General features: G+C 53.7%; 1 protein-coding gene across 3 annotated transcripts in view; it reads right to left on the bottom strand.

The window, feature by feature from the left end:
* Positions 1-19,917, bottom strand: part of LOC121443309 (unconventional myosin-VIIa-like) — a 54,288-nt gene extending 34,371 nt beyond the window's left edge. For 2 of the 3 annotated variants that reach the window (XM_041645134.1, XM_041645197.1), the window contains exons 1-13: positions 19,807-19,917; positions 15,257-15,409; positions 10,579-10,763; positions 10,011-10,132; positions 9,787-9,929; positions 9,492-9,605; positions 8,485-8,638; positions 7,713-7,789; positions 7,312-7,431; positions 6,552-6,694; positions 5,671-5,881; positions 5,017-5,152; positions 2,286-2,392 (exon numbers count right to left, since the gene is read on the bottom strand). In XM_041645134.1, coding sequence (XP_041501068.1) covers positions 2,286-2,392; positions 5,017-5,152; positions 5,671-5,881; positions 6,552-6,694; positions 7,312-7,431; positions 7,713-7,789; positions 8,485-8,638; positions 9,492-9,605; positions 9,787-9,929; positions 10,011-10,132; positions 10,579-10,763; positions 15,257-15,409; positions 19,807-19,905 — 1,764 coding nt within the window. In that variant the 5' untranslated portion in view covers positions 19,906-19,917. Of the gene's footprint in view, positions 1-2,285; positions 2,393-5,016; positions 5,153-5,670; positions 5,882-6,551; positions 6,695-7,311; positions 7,432-7,712; positions 7,790-8,484; positions 8,639-9,491; positions 9,606-9,786; positions 9,930-10,010; positions 10,133-10,578; positions 10,764-12,068; positions 12,084-15,256; positions 15,410-19,806 lie in introns of all 3 variants that reach the window. The other variant, XM_041645052.1, reaches the window with a different exon arrangement.
* Between the last annotated feature and the right edge of the window lie 1,580 nt (positions 19,918-21,497).

Raw genomic sequence — 21,497 nt, 5'->3', positions numbered from 1 at the left:
AATGGATCTGAGGGAAAATGAAGCCATTATGGTGTCAGGTGTCTGCCAGTGAGCAGGCACATGGCAGGCAGGAGTGAGCAGCTGTCCTGCAGATATGTCTGGGATGGGACATTCATCTGGTTACACCCCACATGTGGGAAGGTGGCCTTCCTCCGCTTCACTGGTCCCCAAGTCAATAGGTCAGGGCAGGTTGTGAAGCCCTGAAGGGTGAGAACTCAGGGACTGAGGACTTGCTCAAGCTTGAGGGATTAGGTTCCCGGAAGCAGGCGCTATGGCATCCACCCTGACAGAAGAGCAATAGCTAAGATGCTCTCCCCGGGCCAATTCCCACAAGGCAGCAGCCAAGCTTCCAGTGCTTGCAGGATCTCTCTTGGCCGGGGACGCAGCTCACTTGGCACAGTTCCTGCCTTGCAAGCATGGAGACCTGAGTTCAGTCCCCCAAACCAACACATGGAAAGGTAAATTAGACGGAACACCCTTGTAATCTCAGTGCTGGGGAGACAAGACTGGCAAAACGGAATCGGGACTCACTGGTCTGCCTGCCTAACCTACTTGGTGAGTTCCAGGCCAGTGAGAAAAGCAAAATGTATGGCTTCCGAGGAACAACATCTGGGGTGTCCCTCTGGCTTACACACTTACACACACACACACACACACACACACACACACACCACGCATGCACGCACGCACGCACACACGCACACATTCACAGACTCTTGTCTGATGCCGCAGGGCAGCCCAGGGCCACCTGATTCTAGATGACATAATTGTGTCACATGACAGTGGAACCTCTCTCAGCACAGGGAAGGGACTTGTCCAAGGTCACATTCAATCACTGCTGGAATGTCTATTTGTATCATAGCCAGGATAAAACATGTTGTGTGTGCGCGCGCGTGTGTGTGTGTGTGTGTGATGAGTGCAGGGACCAGTGTCACCCACAGAAGGGAAGATAGCCCCTATAAGACAGGCTTGGTACATAACCCTCCCCTTATTCCCCAGGGTGTTGGATCTATCCCAGGGCTCTGGGATCGCCCAGGAGCAGACCAAATAAGAGGTCATCCCTAGGCAGAGAGGAGAGAGGGAACTGGGAAGAGAGAAGCAGAGAGGAGGTGGGACAGTGTGGTAGCTGAGGCCTCTAACACCTTTGTGACCGGAAGCAGCATGGCAGCCAAGTCCTGAGGGGGCAGAGACCAAGGCAGCTATCCTAGCTGAACCCCCTCAAGATTGTTATTAAGGTAAAGGAAGCCCCCTCCCCTCCTTGACCTCAGTCCTGAATCTGCAGAACAGAAGACCACCTGTGTCTACAATTAAGTATGTCATCAGAGTCCCACTGAGTCCCTAGGGCCCACGGACACAGGGTATATAATAACAGACATGAGGCAGAAAAGGCTTAGGGAACCTTCTCCTACTTTCTTCTTGTGGACCTCAGTTTCCCCCTTAGGAAACAGAGATTACTGCAGCACACACAACTCAAAACAAAAGCCACTCCAAAAACCACTCCACACACACACACACAAAACACACTCCCCAAAAGACAAAAAATCCAGCCCTCTCTCCCTTGGAGTCAGCCCCATAGGGCTGAGCTCTCCCATCATGGTCATCCTGAGCCCCGGGCTGGGGCTTTTACCTTCACGGAAGCCGCTGCCTGGCCGACCGTGCCGGGTGAATAACCACAGAGAAACTATAAGGGGAACCACAGGCAGGTGAGAGGCAGAAGGGGGCATGGGCGAGAGAGCCAGGATGGGGTGGGCCTGGGATAGAGGTCAAGGCTCTGGCCACCTCCCAATCAGCTCAGACTCTGCACAGGCACCGGAGAAAGGTGGCTCTGCCCTCCCTGCCAACCCCACCCCCACCGGGGCCCTGGGAGGGAATGAAGGAAAAGCAGCCCAGCAAGAAACTCCAAGTGACCTTTGCTGGGCTTCACATGGGGGCAGAGTGGATAGTCCTCCGTACAGCTCAGGGTCTGGGTGGCCAGCATGCCACACCTGTCCTGTGTCTCCCCTTATATCTAGCTAGCACAGGGACCTCCAAGGCAAAGCCAGCCCCAAATCCCAAGTGACCTCCCACACAGCCCTTCCTTTTCTGAGCTTCATACCCCAGTCATATCCTGGGTCAGTAAACCAGGACTAGACAGAAGCATTTTGTAGACCTTCCCTTCTGGATGCCCAGCTAAGCCCTGTCCCCTGTCCCTACTCTGAAGTTCAAGGGGCTCCATGGATGGACAAGACTCAGGGTGGGGTCTGGATTTGAACCTGGCTCCCAAGGTGAACATCCAACAGCCTTACCATGGCAACGTCAGCCTGGAAAATCTGCTTTATGAACTTGTTCCGGGAAGAGTGGACCAACTGAATGATGTCCCCATGCAAGGTGTCCCGGTTCTTCTCCAGGAAGCCTGGAAGTGACAAAAAGTCATCACGGCTCCTCCAGCAGGGGCTCCCCAAACCCATGACAAAAGTCATCACGGCTCCTCCAGCAGGGGCTTCCCAAACCCATGACATCTGAGCCAGAAGGACCTATAGAATTCACCTAGCTCGCCCACACCCGTTCCTCAGTGGTGGGGACACTGAGTCTGGAGGGGACATGGGCTTACCAATATCACAGAGGAAATGAAGGCAATCAATCCCCCAAACACATAGCCCTGCCCGCAGGTCTCTGTCTCAAGGAGAGAGCGAGGCTACCTTCTGGGTCATCCCTAAGCCACTATGAGCTTTAAATTAAACTAAGGTGCCAGAGTCCATGATCCCCTGAAAGAGATCACATGTTAATGTTATAAGTCACCAGCAAGACAACTAAACACCACCACCTCCCGACTAGACAGAGCCGTGTATTTTACAGTGTCAGCCCTGCCTGACACTGGGACAGGCACTTACTATCTCCTCCATGTGACGAGGGAGAAAACTGATTTCAGTGAAGTCAGAGCAGCAAGCCATGGCAGAGTGAACACTCGAACCCAGGACCCTAGTGCCAACCCAGGGAGGCTCCCCACACCCAGAGGGCACTGCCATTCTCGGAGATAGAAGAACTAGAGCAGTACAGAAGATGAGGTACCCACAGGCTAGAAATGCCTGAGGGGTGAAAACACTGTCAGGTACAGGACTTGGGCCACCTCTTAGGGCAGATCCTGGGCCTGATGTCATGGCGATGGAAGGGTAAGTTTTACAATGGCAGGATCTCTTATTAGAGCTATGCCCACCTCGTGTGACATGAAGGTCCCTTTCAAGATTTTGGTGTCCCTATCTGGGAGGAGAAAGGTAGAACCATGTATATACCCACTGATTTCTGAACCAGTTCATAAGGGAGCCTGCCACATGGCCCTAGATTGCTCTGAATGTCAGGGGGCTTTGGGCCCTGGGTGGGATCCTTCAGGACAATGGACAGGATGTCAGTATTACACCCACAGTGAATGCCAACTTGGGGCTGGCCTTTCACACCAGGGTGGAAGCAAGACTCTGCAGGAAAGCTTCAAAGCTGCAGAGATTGCAGGATTGCAGGCAGGGTGAGCTGGGTTTTCACCCCTACTTAATTTCCAGTCTCTCTCTCTCTCTCTCTCTCTCTCTCTCTCTCTCTCTCTCTTTCATTTTTTAAGACAGGGTTCCTCTGTATAGCCCTGGTTGTCCTAGAACTCACTCTGTAAACCAGGCTGGCCTCAAACTCACAGAGATCCACCTGCCTCTGCCCCCCAAGTGCAGGAATTAAAGGCGTGCACCAACAATGCTCACATCAGCATTTTTTAAGGATTTGCTTTTAAGACAGACTGTGGATCTGGCTAGTTCAGAACTCACAGAGATCCCCCTGTCTCTACTCTTTCTGCTCTACTCCCTTCTGAGTTCAACACCATACCCAGCAAGATTTATCCTTCTGTATGTCTATAACATGTGAGGGTGGGTAGCACAGAGAGCATTGGATCCCTTAGAGCTGGAGCCACAGGCAATTGTGAACCACCTAACTTGAGCTCAGTTCCTCTGGAAGAGCATTTAACTACTGACTGTCAGCTTTAAGTGAGCCAGCTGCATGCCCTTGGGATGGGTTGGGAGGGGGAAGATGATGTCCAGTGCTGTTAGGCTATATCAGGTCATAGAAGAACAGTTTAGTTCCCTTTGGAGCCTGAGTTTTCCCCCATTGCACAAAAGAGCACAGAGCCCCTCCTGTGAGCAGGAACTCACATAGACCCCACACCCACAGCACCACCCATGTTCCCATCAGCACACGAAGAACAACACAGTATGGTATATCACGTGGCAGAATAGTAGTCAGCCATGGAAACGAAGGAAATTGACCCATGTCACAATGTAGATACACCCGGACGGAACTGTAATCAGCCATGTAAGCCAGACTCTAAGAGACAGATGGTGTGGCTCCGTTTACATGAGGTACCTAGGTGGCGGGGTCATAGCAACAGAAGGGAGAATGGAGGTGTTGGGCCAGGTGGTGAAGGATGGGGTAACTGAGGGTGGACTGACCTCTGGGTGGAGTCATGGAAAGCTCTGGAAAGGGCGGTGGTGAAGATTCTCAGTGTTGTAAATCTGTGTCGTGGCACTGAATTAGAGTGTTAGGTACAGGGGTGAATTTGCATTGTGGATGCTTTTGCCACAAGTGTGTGTGTGTGTGTGTGTGTGTGTGTGTGTGTGTGTTTTAATCAACATCTGAAGGACTGGGGATGTAGCTCAGGGGTGGAGTACTTGAATAGCATAGCTTTGACCCCCCCAGTATCATAAGAAAACAAAAACAAGCCCAGAATTCAGGAGGCAGGGGCAAGTGGATCTCTGTGCTCCACATCAGCCTGGTCTACACAGTGAGTTCCAGGCCAGCTGGGGCTCCATAGTGAGATCTTGTCTTTTTTTTTTTTTTCCCCAAAATAAAGCAAAAAGCAAAGCACTGGATGGCATGCTTCCTGTAGCCCCTTCTGCCCCCTCTGACCTCTGTGCCATGTGGTCTCACTCCTAGCCTAGGGAGAGGGACGGGTGAGGCACAGGCAGAAAGACGGACACGGACACACACACACACACACACCCATACCTTGAGTCTCGTAATAGACAATGCCCGCAAAGTGGTTGATCCCAAACTGGGTGTCGTGGCTGTTCTTGGGTGGTACGTAGTTGGCGTTGAGCCTGTGTTGCGAATTCAGCTTATGCAGCATGGTAGCATCCGTGCCCTGAGGGAGTAGAGGAGCCACTGCCAAAATGCTGCCGTCCAGTGGCGCCTGCTTACGTCCTCCCATCTTTCTCAGCAGCTGCCCCTGCCATCCCCTCAACAGGTTCTCCGAGCCTCAACACCCATCTGTGAAGTGGGTGACCTGGAACCGCTCATCACTGAATGCACATCCCAGTCTATGCCAGCTAGTTCCCATGATGCAAATCCTTGGACGGCTAAGGCTGGAGGATGTCCAGAACCGAGGAGTTCAAGGCCAGCATGGCCAATAGCAAGACTCTAATCTCAATGACTTTCCCCAAGGGCAATCCTATGTTCCCATCATAACCCATCATGACCATCTATGCTGAACCAGCTGTGAACTTAGATCTCCATGGTTTAGCCCAGGACCCAGGACCCAGTAGAACGCAGGCAACCCCTGCTCACTGCGTCAACACCCTGGAACCAGCACGAGGCACCTGAGCAAGCTCACGTTGCTTGTCCTGGGTTGCAGATGGGGAAACTGAGGGTTGGCGTGCCCACCTTGGGGAACTTGCTCTCCTCGTCGATGAGGGAGATGACGTTCATCGGCCGGTTGGCGATCATGTCCAGCGCATCCTGGTTGTCAGTGAACTCAATGTGCATCCAGTCGATGCTCTCCAGGTCGTACTCCTCCTGCTCCAGCTTGAACACGTGCCGCACGAAGAACTGCTGCAGGTGCTCGTTGGCAAAGTTAATGCAGAGCTGCTCAAAGCTACGAAGGGCAGAGGGCAGGGACATGTGGCCCTCCTGTCACCGAGACCCGGCCCTGTCTCTACCGTGTGACCTCAGGCACAAAGCTCCCATTGGGTGGACTGGGGTGGGCATGTCAAATTCAACCCCCTATGCAGAAGACTCTGGGGACTGGCAAGGGCAAAGGACATGCCCAAGGTCACCGAGCATCAGAGGAGAGAGGTTGGCTAGAGCTAGGCTCAGGGCTCTTTCCTTGAGTCACCAGGACCCACCTAGGGCCCACCAATAAGGGGAAAGAGTCAGAACACTGGGAAGGTGGATCATAGGGAGATGATAGAATCAACGAGAGGCCGAAGTTGACAAGCCCTGATGTCAGCGCAACTGAGTGGCAGCCTCAACTCTCTTACTCAGTGTGGTAGGCTGGGAGATGCTGTGACATCTTGCATTGCAAGAATTGAAGTGACTGTGGCCATAAGCTCAGAGACCAGAGACCACCTCCCAAGTACCCAGGACAGCGTGAGCTTCTTCAGTATCCAGCTGGGCTAGCCTTACCTGAGCTGGGGCTGGCCATGAAAGGGATCTCCAGGATGACAAAAGTTAGGTTTCTCAAGCCTGGGGTGCTCTTGGAAGTGGGTGAGTGAGTCTAAATGCAGAGGCATGGCATTTCCCAGGTGTGGGGTCCCCCACACTACCTGTTCACAGCGAAGTTCTCAAACCCGAAGATGTCCAGGAGGCCGATGGACCGGCGAGAGTTCTTCACTTCCTGGGAGGGAGGTTTGTAGATGGCAGCATTGATCTTGTCCACAATCCACACAAAGAGACGTCCGTAGATGCCCTGAAAGGTATCCATCAACTGTGGGATAAGACAGACCCTTCCGGGAGGCAGTCTTTTCTAGACCCTTTGGATCCTGGTTCCAGCCTTACCCATGCTATTAGCGCCCCCAAGTCTTCACTGGGCCGTCCCTGCTACCTCACATACACTCCTGACTCAGGAATTCATTTGCTGCCTTAAAGCTTCCCCGACCCTGAAAGGGGTCACTTTGGGGTCCAGTGACTTCACTTGTGTGTATCCCCATCCTCTGAATACCTTGAAGGTCCAGAGTCCAGCACAGGGCTGGCACAGACTGGGGACTTTGTGATTGGCAAGCACATGGGTATACAACATGAGGGCTGGAATCTTCCATCCAGCCAGACCTCACAAGACCTAAGGGGTCTGGTCCTAGCTGAGGACAGTTGATCAAAGCGAGCCTGGGGGCGTCCCTGCAGAGCGCAGAGCCAACTTCTGTGCAATGCCTGGCCTTTGGGCTCAGAAGACAACAGAGGGAACTTGGGCACTAGAGAGTCAGAGATTCCAGCTGCACCCTAGCCCAGGGGCTGCCGAAGCAAGGGCCAGCTTGGAAACACCTCAAACTCCTGAGGGGCAGAGAGAACAGGGTCACTCCACTCACCCACCTTGACAAAGGCATCCCGCACGTCCAGCGCCTGCTCCCTGCTGAGGGGGGTGGACACTGTCTCCCCACGGGTGATGAGGGTGCGGCTGGTGAGACAGCTCATCAGGTCCGGGGGGTTCACCTAGAGCAAGCGCCCAGGTGTCGGCCCAGCCCCACCCTGACTGTCTTTCATCCCAGTTGGCTCCCTTCCCCATTTCTTCCCAGGTATTGCAAGGCCCTGGCCCAGGCCACCATTGTAGTGACAGAAGCCCAGGACCACACACAGCTGCCCCCTGACTGAACAGAACTTTCCTGCCCGAGGGCACCACAGCCAATTCCCCGCTCAGCTGACTGAGTCAGAAACTGACCTCAGAGAGAGAGAGAGAGAGAGAGAGAGAGAAAGAAAGAAAGGCTAGCACTGACCTCGAGCAGAGAAGCAGCTGTGGCTAGTGACGGGGAGAAGAGGACCTCACAGGCATCCAAGTTTTCAAATGTCCGGGCTGCCAGCAGAAAGGGACACAGTGTCAGGAAGGGAGGAACAGGGGCAGGGAGACTCTGAGGAGGAGCAGGCGGCCATGTCTATTCTCTGGGACCTGCCCTGTCCCCAGAGAGCACCGTCAGTGTGGCCAATGTACATCTGATTAATATTCTCATGATGTGTTCTCATGGTGGGCACCCTGAGAGTAGTATTAGCCTGGGACTGTTTTAGCTCTTGGAACATTCATCACTGCATGAACCTCCCAGAGTCCTCTACTCTGCCAGGACCCATGCTGGGCACCAGTGAGAAGGCAGAATGGAACCCGTGCCTTCTTCCAAATGACCACTTCCCACTCTAGGATACAGTGGTGCCAAATAAGTGTGCATGCTCTGCTTTGTCTCACCCCTTACAGACTGCTGTTTGGTCATTCACACCATAGCATGAACCCAAAGATATACCCTCTCTTGGGGACACCTCACCTTAAGAAACCAAATGGGGAAAGGATCTTAAAGGGTCCCAGTCAGCTCCGAACACCTCACCTCTGTGGTCAGACTGCCACACAGTGTACCACCCCTGAGGCTGACATCAGGTTGGCATCCCTCCCAGCCTGCATCTCAGATGATACCGCCATGACAGACAGCGCTGCTAGCACCCAGAAGCCAGGTGCCAGGCTGAGTGGGGTGTGTCACTGTGGCGCAGGGCACCGTGGGGTCTCACCCTCATACTGCAGGTTGCCCATGTGTAGGATGGCAGCCAGAAGCTTCGAGATCTCCCAGTTCTCCGTGTCCGTGAACATGAGGACCTTCATGGCTGAGCGGATGTTGGCGTACTCCTGACTGTCCACCCGGCCCTCACAGGTGATGCAGTTACCCTGGGGAGGGGCATAAAAGAGGAGGACGGGAGGATGTCGGGGAGGCCAGGCGGGCAACGCTGCCAGGATATCTAGACCACTCCTGTGGGCTTCTCCAGGGCACCCTGCTGTGAGTAAGAACTGGGCGCTGACACCAGGTCTGCTCCATCAGCCACTTCCATCACAGCTCAAAGCACCAATGCCTCACCAGGCTCCACACAGCCCCAGGGTGCCCGCTCTTCGGGGAACTCCCATTAATTGTAACCACGTGTGAATCACAGAGAACTATAGACACAGCCTGCTCCCTGGCGTGTGTGTGTGTGTGTGTGTGTGTGTGTCAGAGTGTGCCATTCAGCTAGTTACCCATAGCACCTCAACACCTTTAAATCCTGGGCAGACTCTCTCCAAGGAGGTAACGTAGAATTCTCAACCTCGCCGCTGTGTGCCCAGCCCCTAGAGTTCTCAACCTTCTTAATGCTGTGACACTTTAATACAGTTCCTTATGTTGTGATGACCCCCCCCCCCGACCATAAAATTATTTACATAACTGTCCTTCATGTATGTAATTTTGCTACAGGGGTACAGGCCCCAGTAACCAGCTCCCACAATTTTAGAAGGCCCAGCCTACAGGTGGGAGCAGATCCATGCACTTAGATCTATGGCTCCTGTGTGTTGTGTCCCCACGTCCCATGTTAACCACGAGAAAAGTGTCTGTGGTAAGAAGTCACTAGGGACATGTGCCCAACTGAGGTGGGCACTTTAAGTACAAACAAACCTTAAAGTGTCCCAAGGCTGGGACAGAGTCACACAGGTGAATCTGGTCTTGTCTACATGACAGACAGGTGTCTACCCCAGGTGTCACCTGGGGACTCACCATGGCCAAGTAGTTGTAGTCAGCAGCCTGGCCTAGGCCCAGCTTCTTCTTCTGCTCCTCATTCATACCCTCCAGCATGCAGTAGAACACGTGGTAGTTCCTCTCGTCAGGGGCCTGGAGATGGACATGCATATTGGGACCAGAGAAAACACAAGGGCAGGGATTCCACAGGGGACCTTAGACACTTTGGGAAGCAGATGGAAGGGCAGCATGGTAAAGGCTGGCTCAGACCATGTGGACAGGGGAGCCCACCTACCCAAGGCAGAGACTACCCACCCTAGAAGCCAGGGCTCACCTGGCGGCAGACTCGTGATTTCTCCAGCAGGTACTGCTCGATTTTGGCACCCTCGATGGCACCACGCTTGTTAAAGTGGATGTCAACATACTTGCCAAAGCGGCTGGAGTTGTCGTTGCGGATGGTCTTGGCATTCCCAAATGCTGCAGAGTGATAGAGAGTACAGGTGAGACTGGAGGGACCCCAGTGCCAGCGCCGGACTCACCCTCAAAGCCTGGCCCTACCTTCCAGGATGGGAGTGGCCTCCAGCACCTGCTGCTCAATCCAGGAGTGCTGTCCACTGATGGCCGCCAGGAACTGCAGGATCAGCTTTGTGCTCTCGGTCTTGCCTGCTCCTGACTCCCCACTGCAGAGGGTGGGGGTGGCAGGACAGGCCTCAGTACTGGCTGTCCCATTAGCTGCTGTGTCTCACTACAGGTCGATGGTCTGATCCTCAGGGAGCACAGAGCTCCGCCCCGCCCCACCCCACCCCTACTGGTCCTAAACATGACCCATGGGAACTGCTCAACTGATACTTTGGCCTCTTGTTTAGCCCAAGAGAAAACAGAAGACAGATTTAAATTGACTGTAGCTTTAACAGGAACCTTAGGAAACAATGTTGCCCTCAAAAGCTAACATCAGCCAAGGTGATGTTAAGCAAAAATGTAAGGGCAACTCTATACACGGTGACATAGAAGGCACAGCCAGCTCCTGCGGAGCATTGTGGCCTTCCAATCACGGAACAGTCTCTAATATAGTCACAGGAGGGCAGAGAGCTGGGGCTTGCACCGGGAGTGGGGCTGTGCCGCCCACCTGATGATGCAGCACTGGTCCCGGCTGTTGCGTTTCATGTTGAAATAGCAGTTGTCGGCAATGGCGAAGATGTGGGGGGGCATCTCCCCTATCTTCTTGTTGGTGTACTGGCGGATGTGCTCTGGCGAGTAGATCGAGAGCAGCTGGTAGGGGTTCACAGCTACCAAGATGGAACCCGTGTATGTCTGCAAGCAGCAAGGGACAGGAGTTTACACTGTCAGGCAGCAGGGGAGGAGGGGGATCTCTACCCTGTGCGACTCTGGAGTCCACAGACATGGCAGGAATCAAGAGGGCCTCAGACTGGCTTTGGGTCTGGCTCAGAGACATTTGATGAAGGGAGGAAGGGCCAGCAGGAGGTCCCTAAGCCTGGGTTGTATCATCCAATCTGTAAAAAGGATGAAACATAACTGTCCCTATGAAGATGCATTAGATACTGTATTTTCAGATTCAAAGCACCGAGCAGGGACAACTCAAATACTGACTCCAACCTTTGGCCCCAATCTCTGCACCTAAGACTTCTAAAGCAAAATTCAAAAGCTGGACCATAGCCGGGCGGTGGTGGCGCACGCCTTTAATCCCAGCACTCGGGAGGCAGAGGCAGGTGGATCTCTGTGAGTTCGAGACCAGCCTGGTCTACAAGAGCTAGTTCCAGGACAGGCTCCAAAACCACAGAGAAACCCTGTCTCGAAAAACCAAAAAAAAAAAAAAAAAAAAAAAAAAAAGCTGGACCATGTTCAGAGGGGAGATTGGGATGGTAAGGAGGCCACAAGTGGGGCCAAGGCATAAAGAGCAGAAGGGCCGGGGGCCGGGGCTGGAATGTGGTACAGAAGGGGCTGGGATTTGGGGCTTGGACAAGGACTTTTTCTTTAGCACCCCCAGGGCAGAGGTAGCTGTGGCACCCATGGATGGAGCTTGGGGACCAGAGGCTGTGTCCATTCTGTTCCTGTTTAAGAGTATGGGCATGACTTCCTGCTGTGTCCTGGGGTCCTGTCACACAGGGCAGGGTGGGGCAATGAGGGGGGAGTTACTCCTCCCACCTCCCACCCCACCCACGCTAGAAAATGTCAAGCCCTGCCTATTGTTGCTGTGTATGTTTTGATGTCTGGAGCCCAGACAGGCTGAAGACAGATGTGTCTACACGGGAGGTGACAGCCACGCCCATCTCTCCAACCTCCGCCACCTTTCCAGGACTCAGTGCACTACACAAGATCAGCCACCATTCCCCAGCAGCTCTGTCCAGGCAGGAAAAGCAGCTGTGGTGCCCAGCTCAGGCCAGGGGTGGTGCAGAGAAGCAATGACCAAGCCGAGAGACCCCAGTTTCAGAAACTCCCCTCCCCTTAAGCCACCTCCTCCCAGCACTGCAGCCAGGAGCACCCAAGATTCACTTTCACAGCTCAGCTCAGTGCCAGGAGCCCAAGCAGGCAAACAAAGGAAGCCAGGAGGCCAAGAGGAACCATCCAGCCCAGGTAGCAAGCCTCACACTCACCCACCCCTCCACAGTTGGTCTGCTACAAAGTAACGAACAGATAGAGACAGTCAGTCAATGCTGAAGAAGCCACAGAGACGTCTCCAGGAGCCCAGGCAGGACCCGGTGGCCGTCATCCCACAGCTCCATCCCACACAGCTCTGCAATATAGCTGACTCCTGTCTCCAGATGGGGAACCCATCCACGCCTGAGAGTCAGCCTCAAGGAACATCACTGTGGCCAGCCTCAGTATGCTCTTCTGTGAAAGGGGATGGCTTGCTACCCACTTCCAGGGTTGCTGCAGAGACTAAAGAACTAAGGCACTGTTCTTGCTAGGTACCAGGGGCATCATGCCACCTTAATCTCTTCTTAATACTTGCACAAGGGTGTGACACCTGTCACCAACACACAGCAGGAGGCTGGACCCCCAAAGTCACTCCACACCCTCACCATCAGAGCTCCGAGGAGCCCTGCGTTCTTCGGTGAGAGGTGGGAGCTGGCCAGCAGCAGATGCAGCCTAAAGGCCATGACATTTAGGGGGAATCTGACGGAGAAAAGTCATTCTGGAAACCACAGATGACAGATAGCATTTACCATTTCAGACCCAATGACCAGACTATAGAATCACCCTGAGAGGTTCATTGACAAGGGAAGTGACAGAAAGGAATGTGGAGATGTCACCATGTCCCCGGACTTCCTGCAGCTGCAGACGGAGCCTGTTCTCCCACCACCGCTCCGGGTCCTTTCCATTCAGTTTGCAACCCAAGGGCCTCATGGGCTCAAGAGTCTTCAGTGTCCCTCCTGGAGGTCACCATGTGATGGGTTCCCAAGCCAGCACCCCTCCAACCCTGCTCTCGGCCGGCCCAGCTCAGCCTCCACTGCCATCATGCCCTTCACCCAGGTGGACCCTCCACTCCTCCCTGTCACCAGCCCACAGTCTCTGCTGCGCTCCCTGGCCCAGGCTACCAGATCCTTATTGGTCCCCTCTGGCATTTCCCTGCCTGGCTCTGGTCCCCACATTGCTCCATCTCCTCCACTTGCAGCCTACATTTGGGCTCCACCAGGTTGGAAGCAGGTTGTTTTCTGCTACGAGCTCAGGACACGGTATGTATCTCTCTGATATTCTTCACCTTGCAGATGAGGAAGCCCTCCACTGAACCTGCGACCCAAATCCCCGCATTGTCCTGCTGAACCAGGCTGGAACACTCGGCCCCATGCCTTTGACCATTGCACCCCACATGTTCCCTACAACACATTTTCCTGGATGCTTGGTGGCTCTGGTTCAAGGTCTTTATCTCCCCACTGCCTAACAGAATATAGGACACACTCAGCAGTGTCTGTTAAGTGATAATGTGATTAGTTTGAATGGGCACAGTTGTCAGCATCAGAGATTATCTCCGGGGATTAGTACGGAAAGGAGCTAGGGACCACGACAGCCACGCTACCAAAAATAAGGCCTGGGATAAAAATGGTGAGAAAGACAGACTACCGTGAATAGACAAACTACTGTCTGTGGAGAAGAGAACAAAAGTTTACACGAAGGTGTGCACACACGTGAAGGTATATGCACATGTGTGCACATATATTTGCCTGCCCCACATATAATGAACATGCAAGTACTCATGGTCAAACACGTGTGTGCTTATGTGTACACATGCATACGTGGGTATACATGTACACCATTTGAGTACATACAGGCACACACAGTCTTTCCACTGTGGGAACACTGAGATACGTAGCATCGTAATCACACGTACACCATTTGAGTACATACAGGCACACAGTCTTTCCACTGTGGGAACACTGAGATATGTAGCATCGTAATCACACGTACACCATTTGAGTACATACAGGCACACAGTCTTTCCACTGTGGGAACACTGAGATACGTAGCATCGTAATCAGCTAGAAGGAACACTGATTTATAGCACACACATCTGGTTGAGCCTGTACCATAATGGCCAGTGAGATTGTTCAGGAGTTAAAAGCACTCCCTGAGCAAGCCTGCTGACCCAAGTTTGAGCCACAGAACCCGTGTGAAAAGTTGACCGCAGCGACACACATCTGTAATCCCAGCACTCCCACGGGAGAATGGGCTGGACACTCCGACTCCCACAGGAGAATGGGCTGGACACTCACAAGCCAGCTAGCCTGCTGTATGCAGCCCAGCAGAGCAACAAGAGAACCCCTGCCTCAAAACAAAAAGGAGAGAACCAGCTCCCCCAAAGTCGTTCTCACACTTCCACATGTGGCGGCTACACACTTATAATAAAAGCTCATGTTAAAATACTCAAAACCAGACTCCTTTCTTCAATGGGAAGGGTGTTCCCAGAAGAAGGGTAATGCCAAGAAGGTCCTGAGGGACACAAGCCTTTGCAACTTCAGATGTGAGGTATGGCCACTTTGCTTTCTAGATAGCTTGTCATCTTTTTGTTTGCTTATTTTTGTTTTTGAGACAGGGTTTCTCTGTAGCTTTGGGTCCTGCCCTGGAACTAGCTCTTGTAAACCAGGCTGGCTTCGAACTCATAGAGATCTGCCTGCCTCTGCTTCCCAAGTGCTGGGATTAAAGATGTGCCCCACCACCGCCTGGCTAGCTAGCTTGTCATTTTTAATGAATAAATATCTTAAACTTTGTTTTAATTTCTAATACCATAAATATCATTATATGACCCGAATAAACAAGAGTCTTTGGCTCCCTCAGCAATTGTAAAAGGCTTTGGGTTCTGATGAAACCATGGGACATTCTATTCACCAAGTGTCTCCAGGGCAAGCGTCCTGCCTGTGGAAATTGCCTCTGGGACCCCAAATTTCTTCCTTTCTCTGTGGAATCACTTCTCTGCATTCCACTAAGAACTGGTAAGGTTTCCACGGGGAGGGGTGAACTGGACGGTTCTAACGAGGGTCTCTGGTCCTTCTTTTCCTTTCCTAAGGACACATGCTACTTAGGCAGCCCCACCCTCATCTTGAGGATTCAGGGCCAGCCCCCATATGACACCAAAACACAGCAGGCAGCAACCCCTGGGCTCCCCAACTGGCAAGATGCTAAGCCTGTCCCTGAGCAACCCTGGCCTCTAGCTTCCAAACCCACAAGGCCTGTAAACCTGTATATAAAAGCTCCTGCCCCGAACCCATTCCTAGAGCCCCCAGACCTGTGCCCAGGAAGAGGAGCCTGGGCCTCTGGATCTCAGCACAGCAGCAATGGGTGGTACTCACATAGATGAGGTGCTCCCTGTAGCGGATGAGCAGGTTGCGCAGAATGCCCGCCTCGTTGAGATCCCCCAGGCGGATCATGTCCTCCACTCCATGCACCGAGGTGGGGTGCATCGGCTTGATGTGCGTGGCATTTTGAGGGGAAATCCAATGCTCCTGCAGGCAACAGAGTCTTTCATATCAGCTGCTGCTCCCGGCCTGGGCTGTGCAGAGGGATGGGGGCCCCAGGCGCTGCTCGCCTCTGACTGGCTTGAATCTGGGGACTTTACTGGTCTCTACCCACCAAGGCAGCTCTTCTCCTCTTAAAGACTCTGGCTACAGGCATGTAAGGCAGAGACTGCATTGCTCCCACCTGAGGTTATCATTAAGGGTATCAGGTCCCCCAGTTAACATTGAAGACTGGAGTAAAAGCATAGAAACTGGATTTGACTTGACTTCAAAGCCAGGCTCCGGTCAACAAATACATAAAAATAAGCTTAGAGAGCTCAGCAGGGCTATTGCCGCCAACGTGCTGAGGTCACCTCTCCAGAAAGGTAGCATTCAAACCGAGAACGCGTCTGTAAGAAGTGAGAGGGCCAGACAGCAGGGCCAGCCAAACCAGCCCTTCCCAGGCCTTGTGGGCGTGGCCTGTGAGAGGTGCCCACGGGTAACGGTTCCACCAGGGTGTCTTTCCTGGCTGTGGGAGTGGAGATTTTTCCGGACCTAAGAGCTGAGTTTCTCTCTTCCTACCCCAGCCTCCTTTTGCCTGCACTATTCCCTGCAGCCACCAGATGGCAGATGAGGACATTCTAGGAGACTTGGATTCTTTGCTCTGGTCAAAAGGTGGGGTTGTTGGATTCAGAACCTTCTCACAACCCGGTGAGGGGGTGCACACCTTTAATCCTAGCACGCAGGAGGCAGAGACAGGTAGATTTCTGTGTTTGAGATCAGTCTGGTCTACAGAGCGAGTTTCAGGACAGGTAGGGCTACACAGAAAAGCCCTGTCTCGAAACACACACAGACACACAAATACACAGACACACAGACACACACACACACACACACACACACACACAGATAGACAGACAGACAGACAGACACACAGACACACACACACAGATACACAGACAGACAGACAGACAGATAGACACACAGACACAGATACACACACACACACACACACACCAAAACCAACCAAACAAACAACAAACCTCACATCCCCAGACTCTGACCTGAGCTCGACCTGAGCACTCTCCAGCACCTTGAGCCGGGAAGAAACACGGTTTCTGGGGGTGGGAGGAACATCTCTGCGACCAGCCCCCAGAGCCCGTAGGTGTGCTAACAGGTGTAACACCCCCTTCAGGACCCCGCTCACGTGTCCCTCTCCTCCAGCTGTTCTTAGCTATCATCAGCCCCACAGGAGACCGGAGCGCGAGCAAGGATCTAGCTTCAGTCCTCAGCTGCCCCTGACAGATTTGGTCACGTGATCTCGCCCCTCGGGCTACCCATAGTAGCAGCCACGCCCTGGTCCTCCTGTTTTGTGTTTTCTCTCCTCTGGCAGCTCAGGCCCTGCCTCTAGGAGTGAAGAGGTAGCTAGGTCCCTGGGCTGCTCAGAGGGGTCAGGGTAGGGCTACTCCAGCTTCCCTAACATTCCATGGCACTCTAGCAGGAAAACTTAATCCAGTCCAGGCTCTCCCACAGCTGTTCCCAACGCACACGGGGCCCAGCAGTGACGTTAAGGGCCTGTCTACACTTTCAGCACCACGCGGAACATTCCTGTCTTCCAAACACTCTGAGAAAAACTGATCCATTTGGAAATTTCCCTTTGCCTGTCCCTGGCCCCTGAGTGGGGCCAGAGGGACCTGGGCCTCTGGGCAACTCTCTGTGTCCTTCACCCCACACTTTGGTCCACAACTCCTTCCAAAATAGGTCAGTTAGACAGTTCAACATGGTTACTGTCTGGGCAAGGTGCTGAGATCCACTTTATCAAGGAGGTGGCATTCAAGCTGAGACCTGAAGGGAAAAGGAAGAGTTTCTGGGAGAAGTGAGCAGGGAAGGCCAAGGGACCTGCCAAACCAGCTCTTCCCAGGCCCTGTGGGCCTGGCACGTGAGGGGCCACCAGGGGTGTCTTTCACAGGCCTGGCTGGTGACCTAGATGGAGTGAGAAGGTGAGACAGACTGAGCCCACGCATCCTCTACAACCTTAGGGAAGGTTCCTCACATCACCTTCTTGGGCCTCCAGGACCTCACCCACAAACAGAAAGCAAAGACAATAGTGCTCCGGAGTGGGGGAGGGGAAGCTATCCTGCCTGGAGAGGCCTGTCAGGTGTGCAGGTCACTGGGGCCTGGATAGACTCAGGCAGACACCTGTCAGGCACCCTGAGCCAAGAGGTTACAGAGACCACACAGCTCCTTGTCACAACCCCCAACAGAGACATGGGGCCTGGGACCCAGCGACAGAATCAACATAAAAGGCCTGGCCAGGTGAAGAAGCTGAACAATTAATTCCACCTCCTGTGTGGGAGAATGCTCTGCTGAGGGCAGTAGCTTTCTGGTCAAGGTCCATAGCCCACAGCAGGGGCCAAAGTGTAAGAAGGTTAGGGGTGGAGACCTGGCTGTGAAGTGGGGAGCAACAGAGACGGAGGAAAAGACAGTGTCTGAGGACTGAAAGGGACTGGAAAAGAGAGACAAAAAAGACAGAGAAGGGAGGGAGGGAGGAGGGAGGGAGGGAGGGAGGGAGGGAGAGACAGGTTGGGGTGGGCACAGAGAAACACTGGGCAGTTCTGAACATGAGACACACCTGGGAAAGAGGTGGCTGGGACTAAGCTAAGACAGGTGTTCTCCTGTGTGAGGTGGGGCCCCCACAGGCACAGGAGAGGATTGCACAGAGATGAGGAGGCCAGAGCTTCCATGTTCTGCAAGTGTTCTCCAGAGAGCCTGCTCTGAATACCTTGTTGAGGCCTGTTTAAGTCATGTGACTGGCCTGGTCCCTACTCTCAGCTACTGGGTCTGTGAGAGGGCAGAGGTGGAGGATGATGGCCTAGCGTGTCAGGGGAAGAAAACAGGAAAGAAGGTCCCAAGGCTTCAGTTTCCCTAAGCTGTCTCCATCCTATGTTCCTAGCCAGTCACCCCTACCCTCGTCTAGCAGTCCCTACCCTTAGGGCCATGGCGGGTGTGGTGCGGGGTGTGCAGGGTGGGAGGGGACCTTCAGGATCCAGTGACACAGAGTTACAGGATACCATCTGACATGCAACCTGACCCGGGTGAAACTCTACCCTCGGGTAGAGTCCCTGTCTCCATCCTCAGATCTGGAGGGCATCGCCAGCCTGACTGCTGCGCGTCCACCCCGCACATGCCTCCCCGGACTCAGCCTCAGAGCAGGTTCCCGGAGCCTAGGAGCGAGTTCCCGGAGCCTCAGAAGGGAGGAAGGGCACTTTGGCCTCAAGGCTGGGGTGCAGCCTCTCTCCCCCAACCCGAGTCCTGTAACTGCGGCCGAGACGCTGGTGGCAGACACACATGCAGAAGTAGAGATCCTTCATTCTAATCCCAGAGCCACTGGTTATGAACTTGGTGACTCATGGCCACCTGATGAGGTCACAGTTATCCTCTGTCCAGCCTTTCACAGGTGCCGTGAGAATCCAAGGACAGCACTTAGGCCAGGAGCTCTGAGGGGCGGCCCTGTGGGGTCCTAGGGACATCAATGGTTCCTTGCCCTCGGCTTACAAGCTCCTCTTGTCCCAGCAGGACCTTCTTCAAGTCACTATTCCCTCTTGGCTCTCCCCAGACTAGGACACTAAGACAGGAATCCCAGCTAGACTATCCCCAGGGCCAGTCATAGCACTGGACACAATTCTGATTAGGGCAAGGAAGTTTCCCAGGTCCTTAATGTCTCCACTACACCACATTCTTGGGATCTGCCCTGCATCTACATGTCCCCGATACACACACACGTGAACACGCATAGAGACATGTGCACACTCATGCACACACACTCACATGCAAAGGTACATACACATATTCCGGACTTACTCTCCAAGATCCCACGGCTGCCTTCTGGGCCCTCACATAGACCACCTCCCTTCCTTACAGCCCTTTCTTTTGACCTTTGCCTCCTTCCTCAAGCCTGAATCATTACCAGTCTGCACTTCCAAGGCCCCTTCCAGGAGATGTGAAGGGCTGCTAGGTTACTTCCTAAGGGCAATGTGGGTGGTGAATCCCACAAGCCAACAGAGCAAAGCCCGGTGTTTCTACATGGATGCCAGCTGTACTGAGGTGCTTGCACGTGGAGGCCCACACGTGGGTCTCATCTTATTAAAGAGGGAGAAAGAAGAAGAAACTGAGGCATGAAAGGGAGAACCTTGACCCAAAGGCCCACAGAGCCGTGCCAAGGAGCTCCCCCAACACAGCACATACAGCCTTCATCCCATGTCCCAGAGTGGCTGGAAGCCTTCAGAAACGTGCAAACAGGAAGCAAAAGATACTCTTGCTGGAGCAGAGGAGGAAGGGTTGTGTGGGGGGAGGCATCTGTCATTGTAGCCTTCCCAGGCAGGGCTGGGGGAAGGAGGGTCACTCACGTTGCCTTCGTCATCCACCACCTGGATCTGCCCAGAGTCGCAGAGTTTCACCACGGCCCCGATGGGTACATCAAACTCCTGGCCCGACTTCAGGTCCATCCACACGTAGTCTCCCTGTAGGTAGGAGATCCTGCTGCTGAGTCCGGAGAGCCAGCAGCCATAAGCTCAGCGCCCTCTCGCCCACCGCCACTGAGCCAGAGGAGATGGAGGGGGGAGCCCTGGCTTTCTGGGAACCTCGGGTGGTGGCCTTAGGGCTCACAGTGTCCTCTGTGCCTCTTCTGTAAGCCAGGGTCCCCTCAGGTGGATGGACTGAGACCCAGGAAGAGGAGAAGCTGAGGCAACCTCAGCCCAAGCCGGTCTAAAGCTGCGCTACCCATGACTTATGGACTTACAGACACCTGACAGACTAGAGACAGAGGCAGGAACACCAAGTCACGGCCATCCCACCCTAAAAGGGTCAGGACACGGGAACCACCAGGCTGTGACAAGTATTGCAGGCTCCATCAAATCATCCTAGCGATGGCGTCTACCATTTCTGCGGAGCCCGGGGCAAGAGGCCACACTGATCCCTGGCTTGGAGGTGGTGGGGGAGGGGTTCTTTCTATTTCCATTCTCGGCAGCATCGGGTCCAAAGCCTGGCTCTTAATTCAGGTAGCCGAATCAAAACCCAGATTCAGAGATCTGAGCTGAGACCAACTATATTCCAAGCTGGTGTATTCGACAATCACCTACTAAGGGCACCTACTGAGGACAAAGTCCTGGTTGATTTAGACGAGGCTGTGACCAATATAGAGTTTCTATTCTAGTTAAGGAAATTAGAATGGCAACAGCTCAGCAAGGCTCTTCCCAGGATCCCTATGGACGCTGGTAAGTGCAGTAGAAGGAAACTTGCAAGCAATGGCAGGAGAGTGGCCATGCCAACTTGGCAGCCAATGGACCACGCCAGGGAGAAAACCACCACACTGGGATCTGAGGGGAAAATGTAGCCCTGCCGAGAGAACAGCGGGAACGCATATGCAATGGTCCTGGGGCAGGAGGGGACGTGAAGGAGGCCAAGAGAGAAGTGGGTGGGGTCCAGGACAGAAAGGTCCTTGGAGAACCTGGAGGTAAAACATACACGCTCTAATCTAATAAAATGTGTTCCCTTGGGGAAGGGTTCCCAAGCTCTCCTGGAGGGAGGGAGAACTTGGTATCTCTACCAGCATATAAGCTCACAGCAAGCATGGTTGGAAATGCAATGGCCTGGTAATCTGGGTCGCTGCAGACCCATGGGCCTGGCCAGGGAGGAACAGTTCAGGGCCTGGACTCAGGGATCCTTCTCACTGACCCCTGGACCTCAGTTTCCTTGCCCTTCAGGAAGGGGGAGGGCTTGGATGTATAGTTATTTCCGCTTCCCTCTCCCGTCAGAGCTACAATGGGCCCTGGCTTGCTGGTGTGAGTGGACTTAGCACATGCCAGAGACAAGCCAGTCAGTCCCAGGCTCTGCTTGACGCCAGGAAAATGATCAGGTCCAGAAGTCAGGAGAGGTCATGTGCACTGAGCATCCCTAGGGAAACTGGGACTCCCCACTGCTTCCCAGTGCCTGCCTTTTCAACATTCACAACTGCTGGACACCTCACCTCCAGCCCTGGGACCCCTGTGCCCGTCCACACCTCTACAACAGGGCTTTTCCTAGGCTTCCTCAGCCCTGC

This window comes from Microtus oregoni, unplaced genomic scaffold (assembly GCF_018167655.1).
Source record: "Microtus oregoni isolate MIOR12 unplaced genomic scaffold, Mior012 000000F_ref0000247, whole genome shotgun sequence".
Classification (NCBI taxonomy): domain Eukaryota; kingdom Metazoa; phylum Chordata; class Mammalia; order Rodentia; family Cricetidae; genus Microtus; species Microtus oregoni.
This window is presented reverse-complemented; position numbering and strand designations above follow the sequence as displayed.